We start from the raw sequence: 15,442 nt of genomic DNA on the forward strand, positions 1-15,442 counted from the left end.
CCCTTGTCTGTTTCTTTCTTTCTTGTTTTTATAGATCATCTTTGGGAGATTTCAGGAACCACGTGAGATGCTAATCCGCATTGTTTGATTGGCTACCGGCATGACATAAATCCTGCCGGGACCGTTTTCACAACTCTTTCGGGAACTCGGATTTCTTGGGTTCAAAAACTAAAGCTGCGGATACCACATCCCGCCATTCAACATACGTTGATCTCTAATATTCTGTCCGGGCGGTGTGATGGACCTAGAGGCATGTAAACTATTGCCCCTACGGAGATTGGTCTCAACGAAGTTGCTAACAATCCAATGGCGCATCTACAGGGGGATAACGGCGACAGCAAGAACAAAATATTGCGAACTACAAAAACTCCTCCGACGTCTCCTCAGCCACGTCCCATGGCGTCTACGCTCCTTGGGTAATCACCATAACAAGGACGAAAAGTGGCCCATTGGCAAAAAACCTACTTCCAACAATGCCTTCTTATCTCCATCCGCGGTCGCGCTCGACCGTCTCCCTCTTCACAATTACCCTCATGTCGTCGCTCGTCATCGTGGGCATACCACATCTCTTCCCCTGCCCCGTGCCGCGACATGCCTACGCTGATTCCGAAATGATCATGTCCGCCGACGGACAGCAGAGGATGGTACGGAAACGTAGAAGAAAGCCTACCGAGCCCCGGCTGCATGGTGAAAGTGACGCGAATTCAACTCTTATAGATGATACGACTACCCAAATCCACACGGTGACGCCGAAGAATTCAATACATCGACAACAAGAGGGGACTGTAGATGAAGAGATTGTGAAATTCCGGCAGATGGAAGAGGAAGCGAGGAGTTTGGCCACGGTCAAGAGGGAATGTCCGGTGCCGAAGCCCGGGGGCGTGATCGGCCAGCTTCTTGGCTTTAGGAGTCAGGATACAGGGAGTGGGAGGGACGGGATCCCGAGGGCAGATATACCGGGGCGGGGGAGCGGGTCGTAATTTTTTTTTTCTTCCTGGCAGGCAGGAAGGTGGATAATGTAAAACATGGACCTCCCAATGTGGGGGATTGGATGCGGGCCTTGGATATTGTGTTATATATGGCTTTGTTAGACTTCTTCTCTACTCGCATCTTGTTCATATGTATACCATGGGAATGGTGAATGGGTGAGCCTGGATTGTATAGTGGTTTGCCATGTAAATTAAATATTCCATCTACGCGCAAAAACTCAAAGGCATTTTTTTGTTGTCTCGCTCGGTAACCCTGCATCATATGTAACCAAGCATAGCCTAGCCGCCCGTCTCTTCGTCCAAGCTCCGAATCTTCACGGGAACATCACTTGCAGCAGATAGTGAATATTTATGAGTGCAGAAATTGATATTCGCTCCTTTTTTCATATCTTGAGCATCGGTGCAAACAAAGCCAGCAAACAGGAGAAGCACCAACGGCTGACGGCCCTAAAGCTTAGTTCCCCATTTCGTGCATTGTGCTGATGAAGTCTCCTCCAAATAAACCCAGCTCACACAAGCCGACGAACTGGCTCGTACAGCGCACCAATGAGCGTTGGAGTTCGCAATCACGAAACCCATCTCACTGAGCCCTGCTCCATCTCCTCTTCGCGGAGTTTTGGATACTCTTTCGGACGCTCGTTCCTTCGCAAATCCTGATTCACTTTTTGGCTTTGTGCCAGATCGTATTTGGTTCTCGTTCGCTCTGAGTTCCGAGGGACTTGGGCAAGAATTTCAACGCCAACTGATAGTTAGCGCATCTGGTGGAAACTACCAACGCGCTCGTTCATGTACGATGACGAGGCCTTATTAGGCTTCCGCCTCAAGCAACGAGCTAGAGTGGGTGAAAGAAAATGGAATCGCTTCCTGGCAACAACCGCCACGAGCTCGAAGGGTCTGAAGAATATGTCCGTCCGTCTCGGTAATGATAACCGGTGTGTTTCTGAATCTCGACTGAGGCTAGTTGCGACAGGGTTGCTTTGGGGCTGTGTCAACTTCTCAGACCATTGCGTCTCATCTGCAAAGTATTTCAATAATATTTAATGGATGGCTCTGCCGACTCGCGGAGGGCGTGGAAAATTCTCATGATTGTTTGGAAACACTGAGTAAAGCGTTTGCACAGCATGCTACCGGAGGCCAACTATAATAAATAATTACTACCTCGTTCATATAATTGCTCGCCTGTGTCTCTTTCGCACCTCGGAAAGCAAACCAGCGCAATATCTCACAGCTCTCTCCAATTCGCGATTGGCAACAATCTTAGGGACGTAAATAATGTGCGATTGAAACGACCTTGTTGCAATTTTCAAAGACGAGTCTATAACCTGTGACAGCCTTGGAAAAGACTGAAATCTGCGCCTACTGGATTATCCAACCATCAACCCTAGCCTTTTCTCTGGACACGATTGACATTTCTCGGAAAAATGCACCACATCGCGCGGAAACCTGTCTCGTCTCCGACGCTCACTACCACTGCTTCAATTTCTGCTATTTCTCCTATTTCCCCTATAGTTCCCGCCGGAAACAGTGAAATGGACCCTCCACTCTACCAGCAGCAATATTCAAGGTAGGTACTAAAGTGATGCTCGCTGTTTCGGGTGCTTTACCTACACACTGACTCAATGTCCAGCGAACCCAGCAGCATCCTACCACACGCTCCCCCACTAGAAGAGCTATTCCCTACTCTTGAGCTCCCAACAAATGGGCCGGAAATCTCCTCAGGGTTTCCATACAACCAACTACTCTTTCAGCTACATGTCAGCCCAGACGAATGGACACGGTTTAGTGACGAGCTGGCTTACGCTGTCAGGCTTACGGTGCTAGAGAAATGTGCCGTCTGGTCAGTTGGGGTTGGAGTTGGGTTGGTTGCCACGGGTGCATTGGCTGTATTTGGACCAATCCCCGCATACTACGCTGGCAAGGGCATCAAGAACAGTCGCGTGGCGAAGAAAGTGAGACGGAGTCAAAAGGGAAAGGGCGAGCTTGAAGTTACGCTGAGTAACTGGAACGAGAATGTGTTTCGAAGCAAGGGCTTCAGAGTGTGGCTCCGTTTACCCAGGCGTCAACAGGAAAAGCTAGATAGCAAGATGGAAAAGAGCGAACGAAAGAAAACGAATAACGAAGAATACGACGACATCGACATCAACGACAGTACATCTTCGCTCTCTTCGAAGCATAAGCCTCATGCTGACCGCAGCCCCCTGAGCCCTCAATCTGACTCGAAATTAGGGCTCAAAGTCGAGCCGAAGGAATCAATGGCAGCGAGGAAGAAGCGAGAGAAACTGGAGGCGAAACGGTTGGAGACGCATTATACGTTGATGGTGGAGGATATTAGAAAACCGATTGGCGAAGAAGAACTGCTTCAGTTCGGTGTTATAGAGATCGAAGAGCCTGAAAGCAACCGCTCCTTAGCTTCATCTCCGGTTTCCTCTCGGGGGGATCCTCCCGAGTACGACTCTCCCACAGACAGCCGTAGCTCATTAGCGGAACTAGAAGAAACATGTCTTCCTCCTGGCGCCGTGCTTCCTTCTCGAGGGATCTATGAGCTCGCATCCTGATCTCTGAAACTGAAGGTGTTTTTTGTTCATCCCCATGATGAGATAGGGGTGTAGCGTACGCGATACTCATTTTTTTTGTTTCTTTTCGTTTTTCTTACATTAAAACGGGCATATTGAGGAAGAACATCAATGGTATATTCATTCGGTGTTCTTGTTTTCTCTTGTTTCTAATTTCATTCCTCTGGGTTTTGCAGTGACTCTTTCCTTCCACTCCTTGTTACCAACCTTAGGACATCAAGTCGCTCGCCGGGTACTTCTTAGCTTGTTCCTCCCATCAAGCTTATGACGGTTTTTGACTCCATTTCGAACATCTCTTTTACCCTCTAATACAAGTAACGAAAATACACAATTGTAATTATTCTATATCATTTTATAAAAGAATGTATAAACTATTTACATCTCTGCTTCGTTCTTTTGGAGAGGGTCGAATAATGCAATGATATCCACCATTCTCTGCCAGAAGTTACCTCGGGCGCTCACTTTCATCCTTGTTGCCTGTATCATTCCAGCAAGGCGAGGTAATCGATGATGGAGAGGCTTTACGCAGAAGGCTAGGGATTACATCAAGGTTTCTCACGCCATTGGCATTCAGTATATAATTGTCCAAGGGGCCGCAAATTATGAAAACTTCGGCATCAAACAGGATATAAAGCACTATTAACTAGTTAGTATTAAAGGGAGATGCCATCATCAGAGCTATCTAATAAGATAATTTTGATGAATTTTAGGATCAAATTTCAGAAAGAAAAAGCTATTCCGCTGAAGACAGAAAGCCGAATATCCCTGTCAAAGCTAAGAAAATACATCGCTAGATGCCGCCAAGGATGTTAAGTATTCCCTTTTGTATTTCCTTCCCACCACTGGATATTGTTCCTATGGAGAAATGTCAGAGCTTACGCCCGGTGCATGGGAGTTTAACTAACCAATAGTGGCCTAAATATCTGTTAGGTGGTGACTGGGGCAAAAGAGCTCACCCCCAACACTATCCACAGACAAGTAACTCGGCTTAAATATGCTCTGCCAATGTAGCAACATAGGTTTTCAAATAACACAACATTAGACTATGAAACGAGATAGTCAGGCAAGGAAGGTGTTGGGATTTGCAACAAATGAGGAAAGTGAAGAGCGCGGGTATCCATCGAGACTGATACAAAACTATCGATCTGTCACTTCGTTTTTCCTGGCAGGGGGTCCAACACGCAATCCAACACGCAAAAATGAACATATACGAGCGCGCCATCGGCCTTGCTACAACCCCAGAATATTCCAGATGGATCTGTCCATTGCTTCTGCTCGCGGAGGTTTTCCTCTGCGCACTCATTGTTTGGAAAATCCCGTGTATGTATCAATACCGCTGGAAGACTCGGACGACCGCTGACCCTTTTAAACTGCAACAGACACAGAGATAGACTGGTCCACATACATGCAACAGGTGTCACTATTCCTCTCCGGCGAACGAGACTATGCCCTCATTAAGGGTTCCACTGGCCCGCTCGTCTACCCTGCCGTGCACGTCTACATCTACTCCGTCCTTTACCGCATCTGTGATGAGGGTCGGGATATTGCTTTCGCACAAGTCGTGTTTGCGATTCTATATATTGCGACACTAGTGATTGTGATGTGGAGTTATCGATCTGCAAGGGCGCCGCCGTATCTATTTCCTCTGCTCGTGTTATCGAAACGGCTTCATAGCGTATTCCTTCTCCGGCTGTTCAATGATGCGGTTGCGACATTTTTCCTGTGGGCGGCTATCTTGATGCTGCAGAGAAGACAATGGACTGCAGGTGTTGTATTATGGTCTATGGGTGTAGGGGTTAAAATGACGTTGTTGCTTATAGCACCAGCTGTTGCAGTAACCGTGGTGCTGGGTGCTGGTATCATCAAGGCTACTGGCCTTGGGATCACGGCCTTATTACTACAGGTGCGTTTCTCACCCTACACTTGGAGAATGCCCCATTGACGAAGGCTGCGATAGCTTCTCATTGAATGGAGGTTTCTGTGAAAAATTGCAAAAGATCTCTATTGTTTTGCAACTAATCTGAACTATATAGGTGCTCCTTGCCGTCCCATTCCTTCAAGAAAACCCTAGCAGCTATATGTTAAGAGCGTTCGAATTCACACGGCAATTCCTTTTCAAGTGGACAGTGAACTGGCGGTTCGTCGGCGAAGATACTTTTACCTCTCAATCTTTTGCGCTTGCATTACTAGCTGTACATGTATCGATATTGGCATTATTCTTCGTATATCGTTGGATTGGACCATCAAACGCCAGCTTCACACAGTTTATCAACAACGCTGTCCATGGAAAACTGCCACCAACTCAAATCAGCAGCTCCTTCGTCATTACTACCATGCTAACCTCCTTCGCGATAGGGCTACTCTGCGCCCGCACCTTGCACTATCAATTTTTCGCGTATCTTTCATGGGCAACGCCTTTTCTTCTCTGGAAGTCTGGATTCCACCCGGTGCTTATTTATTTGCTTTGGGCCGCGCAGGAATGGGCTTGGAACGTCTATCCAAGCACAACGTTAAGCTCAATCACAGTTGTCACATGCATTTCAATACAGGTTCTTGGGACATTTTGGAATGGGTATCGAACGCCTGTCTCAATCAAAGAAAAAAAGAAATAAAATGCCGTCTGGCCTTGCTGAGTCGATCACAACATCGTAAAAGACCGTTCGACATCTGTGATTATCATTCGCGCGCGAAAAATCACCCCTTCCTGCAGCCGCCCACGAAATTACGATACACTCTCGCATGGGTTACGATCTTGCAAAAGCCAATATCGTAAGGCAAAATTTTACCGCCTCCAAATCGGATCCGGATTGAAAATAACACTTAGTCCTATTCATCTTCATCTTCTGAGGGCGGCAACTTGCCCGAAATCGAATCTTCATCATCATCTTCTTCCCTTGAGGGCTTTGCGAATTCCTTTGGCCTAAAGCAATATTATCAATGAGAGAAGATACCATTGACAGATGTGAAAGATGGAGCGAACCAGAAATGTGCTTTCCGCCACTCCTTCTCATCTCTGACAATATTTATGATTTCCCCGGATAATTTGTTGCCTCTATCCTCAAGAGCTGCCATGTCGACAAGAACATAGGTGCCCCGTTTGACCCAAATCGTCGAACGGAATCTTGCCGCTAGCTCTACTAACACGGTCTCTTTAGACGGTAGCTCTACGGCGTAGATATTATTTCCCGTGGCTTTGATCACTTTCGCGATTTTGTGGCTCTCCAACAACGAATCCGGGGCAACTAAGGTTTCTTCTACTGTGGCTAGTAGTTTTCTTCTTGGTGGGGCCATTTCGAAACAGTCTTCACAGGAGGAGGATCCCTTTAAACTACTGAAAATGGGAGGAAAGGGGGTTTTAAGTTGACGGTTTCATCTGACATTGCTTGGTTTGGATGTGCAAATTCACGAATGGGATGTGGTTGAAGCTTGTAGGAGGATAATGTTGGTTGTGTGATTGTTAACTATCTAAGCGAGAGCAACACAATATGTTAGGTGGCACGTGCCTGGGGTAGCCGTAGTAATGCCTAACACCCTTCTGCGCCTATTCAAATTAGGCTTTTGCAGCAGGGCCCCCCCTTCGCTCAAATCCTTCAAAAACACAATAATAATTAATTACAAAATTCGGACCCTGATTTCCCTATTAGGAATAGGTGCCCGTACGGCAATAACCATAAAAACAGAAAAACACAAGCAAAATCCACCAATCTGCTGTATTACCATTACCATCAACTATCATCAAAAACATACTTTGCCCCAACTAGGAGCTCCATCCTCAACTAGAGAATATCAACAGCTGACTACCTCAACTAGAGGTTGTAGACGACATACTGCTCCAACTAGGAGCGATTCTCAACTAGAGAATATCAACGGTGACTACCTCAACTAGAGGTTGTAGACGATATACTGCTCCAACTAGGAGCGATTCTCAACTAGAGAATATCAACGGTGACTACCTCAACTAGAGGTTGTAGACGATATACTGCTCCAACTAGGAGCGATTCTCAACTAGAGAATATCAACGGTGACTACCTCAACTAGAGGTATTAGAAGACCTGTTCTTCTATAACATTCGCTGGCTCCACAGTGGAGGCTTTTTGTAGGTTCTTTGGCTTCTTTTCTGGATATTTGTCCCAACAGTGGATCTCATCATGGCCCTTTCGATTGCAGTAGTTGCACTCCTTGGTGTTCTTATCCTTGGTGTTCTTATCATCCTTCAGATAGCCTGTAGCAGCATTGGCATTCTTGTCATCTAATGGCAGGCGGAGTAATATATCTTTGCAAAGTTCAAGAAAGTTGTCTTCAAGTGGTCTGGTATTATCATCCTTTGCTGCATGATCCATACGATCCTTGATAAATGATGACCAACCCTTGGTGAGGCCGTTGAGGAGTTTATCGAAGAGAATGAAGTTGGGAACCTCATATCCAAGGCGGATATATTCAACACGGATTGCTAGGAGGCGTTCTATGAAGGAGCGACTAGATCCCCCATAGGTGGCAGCCGTGATATCATTGAATTCTTTGGATAGGCGAGCTCTGCGGATCTCTACCCTTTCTGAAAAAGATACCTCTATGGCCTTCCATAGAGCAGAAGAATCTAGGAAATCTTGGGGTATAGTAAAAAGAGATTTGGCTTCAACAGAAACTGAAGACCATATTAAATTGTATAGCCAGGAGTTGCGTTCCTCCCAGTATCGTTTCATATCCTTGCTGGCATTTTCCAGGGGTTTGGTGGTGAGGATATCCTCTGTACGGGATTGCTTGATGGCAAGCAGGATCTCTTCCTTCCAAATCGGGTAATCAGATGCTGATTTGAGAAGACCTGGTTTTTGAAGGTATTTGACTCGTTCACGGAATTCTTGAAGAACTCTGCTCAAGGCAGGGGTATCACCTTGATCACGCAGGTGGGCAGCAAGGTCAGGGCTTAGTTCATTGCCATCATGGGCAGCAGTAGCAGCAGCAGGAGTGCCAGCAGCAGGAGTGCTAGCAGCAGGAGTGCTAGCAGCTCTCATCTGGCGTAGTTCATCATCTAACTGAGCAATACGATGCCTCAGTATTGCAGCTTCATCTTGTTGATCTGCCATCTCTTCGCGTTCTGGGGCTTGATATCGTGGTCTTCGCGTGGTTATCGGCGTTGGAAAGGTTCCAGGGGTTATCTGGTTCTCTGGTGTTTCTTCACGGTTGGTTGATCTCGTGCTGACTGGCATTTGATTATCAAGTATCAGGGTATCAAAAGGAATAGAATAAGAGGTTCTTTAACAAAAGAAGAAGTTATTATTGCAAGTTATCGCTTCGTAGAAGTGCAAGGGCTTCATAACCTGTAGGAGGATAATGTTGGTTGTGTGATTGTTAACTATCTAAGCGAGAGCAACACAATATGTTAGGTGGCACGTGCCTGGGGTAGCCGTAGTAATGCCTAACAAAGCTGTGGATCACGTGAACATAGGGCCTGCCCCACGTCGAGTACCAAGGCTTAACATCCGATGCATACGCCGTAGAGCGAGCGGGCCGACGGATCACGTACCGCGCGAACAGCCGCAAACTTTTTGTTGCCCAGTAAATAGCGGGCTTGGTATTTACCAACAATAGATCTCGTCGCAAGCTCGAACGTCCTTTCGCAAACGATATCTTCTCCAGTCTCTCTGGGGAAGAGCTAATTCAAATATGGGTCGCGATAACCATGATTAGAGGAAGCGGGGTTTCTTCCAAGAACGGCGGTTTAAAGTGCCCTCCTTGGTCATGTATTCTGTATAAAAACAAGGAGCGTTCCAAGGATTTGCGGGTTCCCTCAGTCATGGTTCATCTTCTCCAACGTCTAGATCCTGAATATATGTGTATTTTTGAATGCTTAGAATTATTTTGAGTAGTTATTTTGAGTATTTTGGGTCATCCATGGTCCTATTAATAGCTACAACACTTCTTGTATATCAATGTCGATGGAAGGAAGAGTCTCACTGTGTCATCTACCTACAGATAATGCTTACCAAGACATAAGATGGATTTTACTGCAACATGGAGGAGTCAGAACTTAACATCGCCAATAGCCTAGAAGAGAGCAAAAGCGAAGTCAATAACGATACTCCATGAATGCTGACGATGGTTTCGAGGCCACGCAGTTGGCGCTCTCCTCCGCACGTTACATTGCCTCTTTTGACAAAGATGTTCCAGCGTGTGATTTCTCTGGAATAGGACAGCTTGCTTTCCTGTGGGCGGGTGTTCTTGGTGTGGAATACCCCGTCGTCAACAGCATAGCGGCATGCGATGCAGTTAACAATACTTCCGCGCCTGTTGATGCAGAGAAGTCAATCCCACATGCCGACGCAAGGAAGAGCAATTGTGGAATTCAACCCTTTATCCTCTATCTCATTCTTGATAGAATGCCTCCCAGTTTGGGCATGCCCGTGCGCCGTAGTTACTTGAAGCCAAATTCGAGAATCAGCAAAGTGGCCAACAAACCGAAATAACTTGAAGTCATCACTACATAAAGTGTGCGCGCAGTATTGCATAGTAACAATAGCTATTATTTAATATTCAGCAGTCGGCTGCTGCACGGTTGGTTCAGTTCCAAAGGTCTGCGCAGGGATATCTTGTTCTCCCCCCACTGCGGCTCATTTTCCCCTCTCACGCAGTCACGGGCTGCTTGAGCACCACCAGCACCACCGCCACCACATCACTCAAACCCATCCTCCACTCCCCTCCACTCCACTCCACCGCCAGCTCATCCTCACCACGCAGGGGCCATACGAGCACCGATCAAGGATCATCGAACGTTCGATTACTCCCATCCTCAATCGTATCCTCTGCTCACTTGGTGGCTCGTTTCGACCCGACAAAGCTCGGGGGCTGAAGCGAACATATCCCCCACCATATCGCCCATCAGCCCGGATCTCATGTAAGGATCTGCGTTCCCACGATCACACACTCACGCCGCCATGATTTACACTCTATCCATCTCATTTATGCCTTTCCGACCTAGTGTTACGTCGCTACTCATTTTACTTTCTCAATGTTGCTGAGATAATTGTTTCTAAAATGCTAACTACCTTCTCTCTTTGTTACAAGGTCCCTCTTTTAACTATCCCCACCAACCCGCACGAATTAGACTAGAAAAAGAACCAGATACATCATTCGAATCCCCCACAATTCATTAGCCTGGATACCACTCCCGCCACCCAGTACTTTCGGGAAGGAAGAGACTAGCCATCAAAAATGGACGGAGACGATGAACTCATGGCTACGGTCTACCGCAAGATCGAGCGGGAAAAGGCCCTTATAACCGCCGCAACCAACATGCGGCAATCGACAGATAATCCCCTGGTACAGCAGCGAGTTGATGCAAATATCCGCGACAGTCGCAAGAATATCGTCTACTTGGAGGAAAAGATGCGGGAACTCCAGATTCGCAAAATGGGCCGTGATGGCGGCCAATCTCCCGACCAACCTGGCTCTCCGGCAAGTCCTCGAGGCGCGCCCCGTGGTTACGGCAGTGGACCTCCACCTCCTCCCAAGGATGATGGCGGTCGCTATGCTTCCAATGACAGAGGTGACTATGGGGATGTCGGCCCGGGAGGATATAGCCAGGGTGGAACTGGAGCTATGCCGCCCCGTGCTCCATATGGGGACCCTAGGCCTGATACTTCCATACCAAAGGTCCGGCCAAATTTCAGCAAACTAGGCAAGTTGTCGCAATATGTCACTAAAATACCAACGGTCCAGTGGGTTTATTGTGATGTAGGCTTTAGCTAACAGGGTTGTTCCGGCGTACCAGATTTGATTAAATATGACACTCCATACCTCGGACCGAAAATCCAACTTATGTTATCACAGTTAGAATTCAAACTTAGTGTTGAGAAGCAATACAAAGACGGGATTGAGAAGATGGTTCGGTTGTATCAAGATGAGGGAGACCGGAAGAGCAGAGCGGATGCCGAGGGACGACGAATTGAGAGCATCCAGAAAATCAGGCTTTTAAAGCAGGCTCTGAAAAGATATGAGGATCTCCACGTTGACATCGCATCCTCTACGGATCATCCCGATGGTTTGTCCTCACGTACCCTGGTTTATACTCTTTTCCAGTCTTCATTCTCTATGTGACTAACGTGGATGCATTGTAGATGAGAGTCTGAATTCGCCAAATATTAGAAAGCCCCTTACCGGTCATTTAACAATGCGCATCCACGCAGTGAAAGACGTTGACCATGCAGCAAGCTCTCGGTTTTCACGAGGCCCTGAAACATTCGTTATAATGAAAGTAGAAGACGCGATTAAGGCAAAAACTAGAGCAACTAGAAGCGATAAATGGACTGAGGAAACTTTCAATGTAGATATCGACAAAGCCAACGAGATCGAACTTACAGTTTATGACAAGGCTGGAGATCGTCCAACTCCAATTGGAATGCTTTGGATTCGAATATCCGACATTTCGGAAGAGATGCGGCGGAAAAAGATAGAGTCGGAGTTCAACGCATCCGGATGGGTGTCCGCTGATAAAATGGAACACGGAGGGCCCAGTGGAATTAGACCAGATGCTCAATTCCATAGCGTTTCGCAACCGTCGTTTGGTGGGGGTTCGCAAGCAGGACCCAACGCTCAGCATATGGCTCAGAATGCAACCGTGATGATTGATTCATGGTTCGCGCTAGAGCCTGTTGGTAGAATACATCTCACAATGAGCTTTGGTAAGTCTTCGATAAGCACTTTTAGCAACCTATTGCTAACCAACTTATAGCAAAACAATTAAAGGATCGACGGCCATTTGACATTGGTCTCAATCGACAGGGTGCTGTTCGCCAGAAGAAGGAAGAGGTCCATGAAAAACAGGGACACAAATTCGTTACACAACAGTTCTATAACATTATGCGTTGCGCTCTCTGTGGAGATTTCTTGAAGTATGCTGCAGGCATGCAGTGTGCAGATTGCAAGTACACGTGTCACAAAAAATGTTACCCGAAAGTCGTCACCAAGTGTATCAGCAAGGCGAATTACGAAACCGATCCAGACGAGGAGAAAATCAACCATCGTATTCCCCATCGGTTTGAGGGCTATTCGAATATCTCTGCCAGTTGGTGTTGCCATTGTGGCTACCTATTGCCCTTTGGGCGGAAAAATGCCAAAAAATGCTCAGGTATTACCAAACTCTGTCGATATGTTTTTGTCAATTCCATAATTGCTGACATTCCCACTAGAATGCAGTCTTACATGCCATGCGCAGTGCGCGCATCTCGTTCCAGACTTTTGTGGCATGTCAATGGAAGTTGCCAACCAAATCTTAGAGACTCTTATTCAAACCAAAAATCATAACAAAGGCGCATCTGGAATGAGTAACCGCACCTTACGTCCACCTGGCCGCCCACAACCAGCAGGAGAAAGTGGACAGAAACCACCAGATCCTGGGTATGGACAGCCCCTGAAACCTGCTTCCGCGGAGGCAATCAGCGCGGCCCATAGCTCCTACACGCCTCAGTCACCGGTTGCGTCATCCAGACAGAGTCACCCTCCCCGCGGCTCCTCAAATGCAGCGGCGGCTGCAGCTGCAGCCGCAACGGGTATGCGTCCACCCTCACAACCAGGGCCTCCCGCGGCCTACGAAAGGGCCGGAGAGTATCCTGGGGTTCGACCAGCTGATCAGTATCAAACGGATCCTCGTGGCATCGCAGATGCCGCCCGTCAACCTCAACAGCAGCCGCCATCACATGCCCACTATGATCCGAGCGCCTACGCGAGCATAGGCACATACGGCCAGGCACCTCAGCTTCCCCCTCTACAGGTTGCCCCACCTCCCGCGCAATATGGCCACTCCCAGCACACGCCGCTTACATCGCAACCTCCCATGTCCGCACTCCCTGTGAAAGAACCCCAGTCGGGACCGGTCGCCACGCAGCAGCCACCACAACAACCGAAGCCTAAAGTTGGCCTGGACCATTTCAACTTCCTGGCGGTTCTTGGAAAGGGGAATTTTGGCAAGGTTATGCTGGCCGAGACGAAATCTTCTAAGAAACTATACGCTATTAAAGTATTAAAGAAGGAATTCATTATTGAGAATGATGAAGTGGAGAGTACGAAGTCTGAAAAGCGTGTGTTCTTGATTGCTAATAAGGAGCGACATCCCTTCTTACTTAATCTCCATGCATGCTTCCAGACGGAAACTCGTGTCTATTTCGTCATGGAATATATTTCTGGTGGTGATCTCATGCTTCATATTCAACGTGGTCAGTTTGGCTTGAAACGTGCACAGTAAGTTTCTCCTACAATTTATATGCACTTAAAAAGCAGGAGTTTGACCCGCGCTAATAATATTCCAGGTTTTACGCCGCTGAGGTCTGCTTGGCGTTAAAATATTTCCATGAGAACGGCGTAATCTACCGCGATTTGAAACTTGATAACATTCTGCTAACGCTGGACGGCCACATCAAAATTGCCGACTACGGGTTGTGCAAGGAGGAAATGTGGTACGGCTGTACTACCAGCACATTCTGTGGCACCCCTGAATTCATGGCACCAGAAGTATGTCCCGCTATTGACATCTTGCATGTAATCTTGTCTATACTCACATTCTGTACAGATTCTCTTGGACAAAAAGTACGGACGCGCGGTCGATTGGTGGGCGTTTGGCGTCCTCATTTACCAGATGCTTCTCCAGCAATCCCCTTTCCGTGGCGAAGACGAAGACGAAATCTACGATGCAATCTTGGCAGATGAGCCTCTCTACCCTATTCACATGCCCCGCGATTCTGTGTCGATTTTACAAAAGCTATTGACTCACGAGCCGGAAATGAGACTTGGATCTGGACCAACGGACGCGCAAGAGATCATGTCCCATGCTTTCTTCAGAAACATTAACTGGGATGATGTATACCATAAACGCGTGCCTCCACCATTCTGCCCGACCATCTCTAACCCAACGGATACAAGTAATTTCGATCAAGAGTTCACAAGCGTGACGCCTGTGTTGACTCCTGTGCAATCTGGTATGTCCAGCCGATTCCATTCAATGTTAATCTTTCTGGATTTTGTACATTTACTTACAATTTCACAGTCCTCTCGCAAGCGATGCAGGAGGAATTCCGCGGCTTCTCGTATTTCGCCGATTTTGTTTAATTGATTTGCTCCAGGAACTAAAACAATTCTGCACATCGGGATTCCCAGATTTTCCCCACCATCTCCCTCTTTTGGAATTTACATTATCCTTCTCAGGTTTCTTATTTCTCTCCTCTTTTTCTCTTCAAATTTCTCTTTTACATTGTCTATTTTGAAATGAGTATCACAGACCCTTTATCACTACGCCTCTTATCAAAAATTTAATTTCCATTATCCAATCAACGACGGACACCCCCATCTTTAACGAAGATTACTTCCCATGATTGAAACAAAAAGTATATACCTGCATATATACATACATTCCCTCAGCTTAGCGGCCGTCGGGGGGGAGGAAGAGCTGGACTCCAGACGAATGAACACCGTCGAGCGTGCATGAGTGTCCCAGAACCATATTGCTGAGGTAGGCGGCGATACATAGGCTTATTTTAATAATTTTTTTGTTGAAAAAAAAAAAAGAACAAAAAAAAAGCCGCCTGCACCCAATTAATTTACAACAGACTTACAGTACATCGATTCGGAGGTGGTGGACTTTTCTTAGGCTTATTTGATCTCTTGTTTCCAAAGCTCTGCTTATACATCACCACGGTCCGAATTTTCATTGATTAATCTTCTCAAAATTACATCTACCTAATTATTATTATATCTCCCTGCACCTACACTTGTTGCTGTTAGTTCATATAATTTCATTTTACCTTTTCTATTCTTTTCTTCTTTTCCAGTTTCCCTCCTTCCCTAGAGGATAGGCCCTATCTCGGAGTGTGGGTCTAGTGGGACGACCAAACGCGG

At 46.9% G+C, this 15,442-nt stretch overlaps 7 protein-coding genes across 7 annotated transcripts; 5 read left to right on the top strand and 2 right to left on the bottom strand.

Annotated features, from left to right (window-relative positions):
* Positions 1-473: 473 nt before the first annotated feature.
* HCBG_01723 (uncharacterized protein) lies at positions 474-980 on the top strand (the record flags this gene model as incomplete). The annotated part of the gene is made up of 1 exon (XM_045428772.1): positions 474-980. One exon carries the CDS (start codon positions 474-476, stop codon positions 978-980), a length of 507 nt encoding a protein of 168 aa, XP_045290558.1.
* A 1,538-nt stretch (positions 981-2,518) lies between these two features.
* On the top strand, positions 2,519-3,544 carry HCBG_01724 (uncharacterized protein; the record flags this gene model as incomplete). The annotated part of the gene is made up of 2 exons (XM_045428773.1): positions 2,519-2,553; positions 2,617-3,544. 2 exons carry the CDS (start codon positions 2,519-2,521, stop codon positions 3,542-3,544), a joined length of 963 nt encoding a protein of 320 aa, XP_045290559.1.
* Positions 3,545-4,761: 1,217 nt separating this feature from the next.
* Positions 4,762-6,174, top strand: HCBG_01725 (mannosyltransferase; the record flags this gene model as incomplete). The annotated part of the gene is made up of 3 exons (XM_045428774.1): positions 4,762-4,882; positions 4,942-5,465; positions 5,596-6,174. 3 exons carry the CDS (start codon positions 4,762-4,764, stop codon positions 6,172-6,174), a joined length of 1,224 nt encoding a protein of 407 aa, XP_045290560.1.
* Positions 6,175-6,388: 214 nt separating this feature from the next.
* On the bottom strand, positions 6,389-6,853 carry HCBG_01726 (uncharacterized protein; the record flags this gene model as incomplete). Its single annotated transcript, XM_045428775.1, has 2 exons — positions 6,389-6,482; positions 6,543-6,853. The coding sequence occupies 2 exons, from the start codon at positions 6,851-6,853 to the stop codon at positions 6,389-6,391; spliced, it is 405 nt and encodes a 134-aa protein (XP_045290561.1).
* Positions 6,854-7,605: 752 nt separating this feature from the next.
* On the bottom strand, positions 7,606-8,766 carry HCBG_01727 (uncharacterized protein; the record flags this gene model as incomplete). The annotated part of the gene is made up of 1 exon (XM_045428776.1): positions 7,606-8,766. One exon carries the CDS (start codon positions 8,764-8,766, stop codon positions 7,606-7,608), a length of 1,161 nt encoding a protein of 386 aa, XP_045290562.1.
* Positions 8,767-9,642: 876 nt separating this feature from the next.
* Positions 9,643-10,406, top strand: HCBG_01728 (uncharacterized protein; the record flags this gene model as incomplete). Its single annotated transcript, XM_045428777.1, has 2 exons — positions 9,643-9,960; positions 10,098-10,406. The coding sequence occupies 2 exons, from the start codon at positions 9,643-9,645 to the stop codon at positions 10,404-10,406; spliced, it is 627 nt and encodes a 208-aa protein (XP_045290563.1).
* Positions 10,407-10,768: 362 nt separating this feature from the next.
* HCBG_01729 (protein kinase) lies at positions 10,769-15,364 on the top strand (the record flags this gene model as incomplete). The annotated part of the gene is made up of 8 exons (XM_045428778.1): positions 10,769-11,274; positions 11,404-11,597; positions 11,674-12,237; positions 12,288-12,683; positions 12,745-13,792; positions 13,861-14,062; positions 14,121-14,526; positions 14,595-15,364. The coding sequence occupies 8 exons, from the start codon at positions 10,769-10,771 to the stop codon at positions 14,654-14,656; spliced, it is 3,378 nt and encodes a 1,125-aa protein (XP_045290564.1).
* Positions 15,365-15,442: the final 78 nt, after the last annotated feature.

The sequence above is a fragment of the Histoplasma capsulatum genome (assembly GCF_000150115.1).
Source record: "Histoplasma capsulatum G186AR genomic scaffold supercont2.2, whole genome shotgun sequence".
NCBI lineage: Eukaryota > Fungi > Ascomycota > Eurotiomycetes > Onygenales > Ajellomycetaceae > Histoplasma > Histoplasma capsulatum.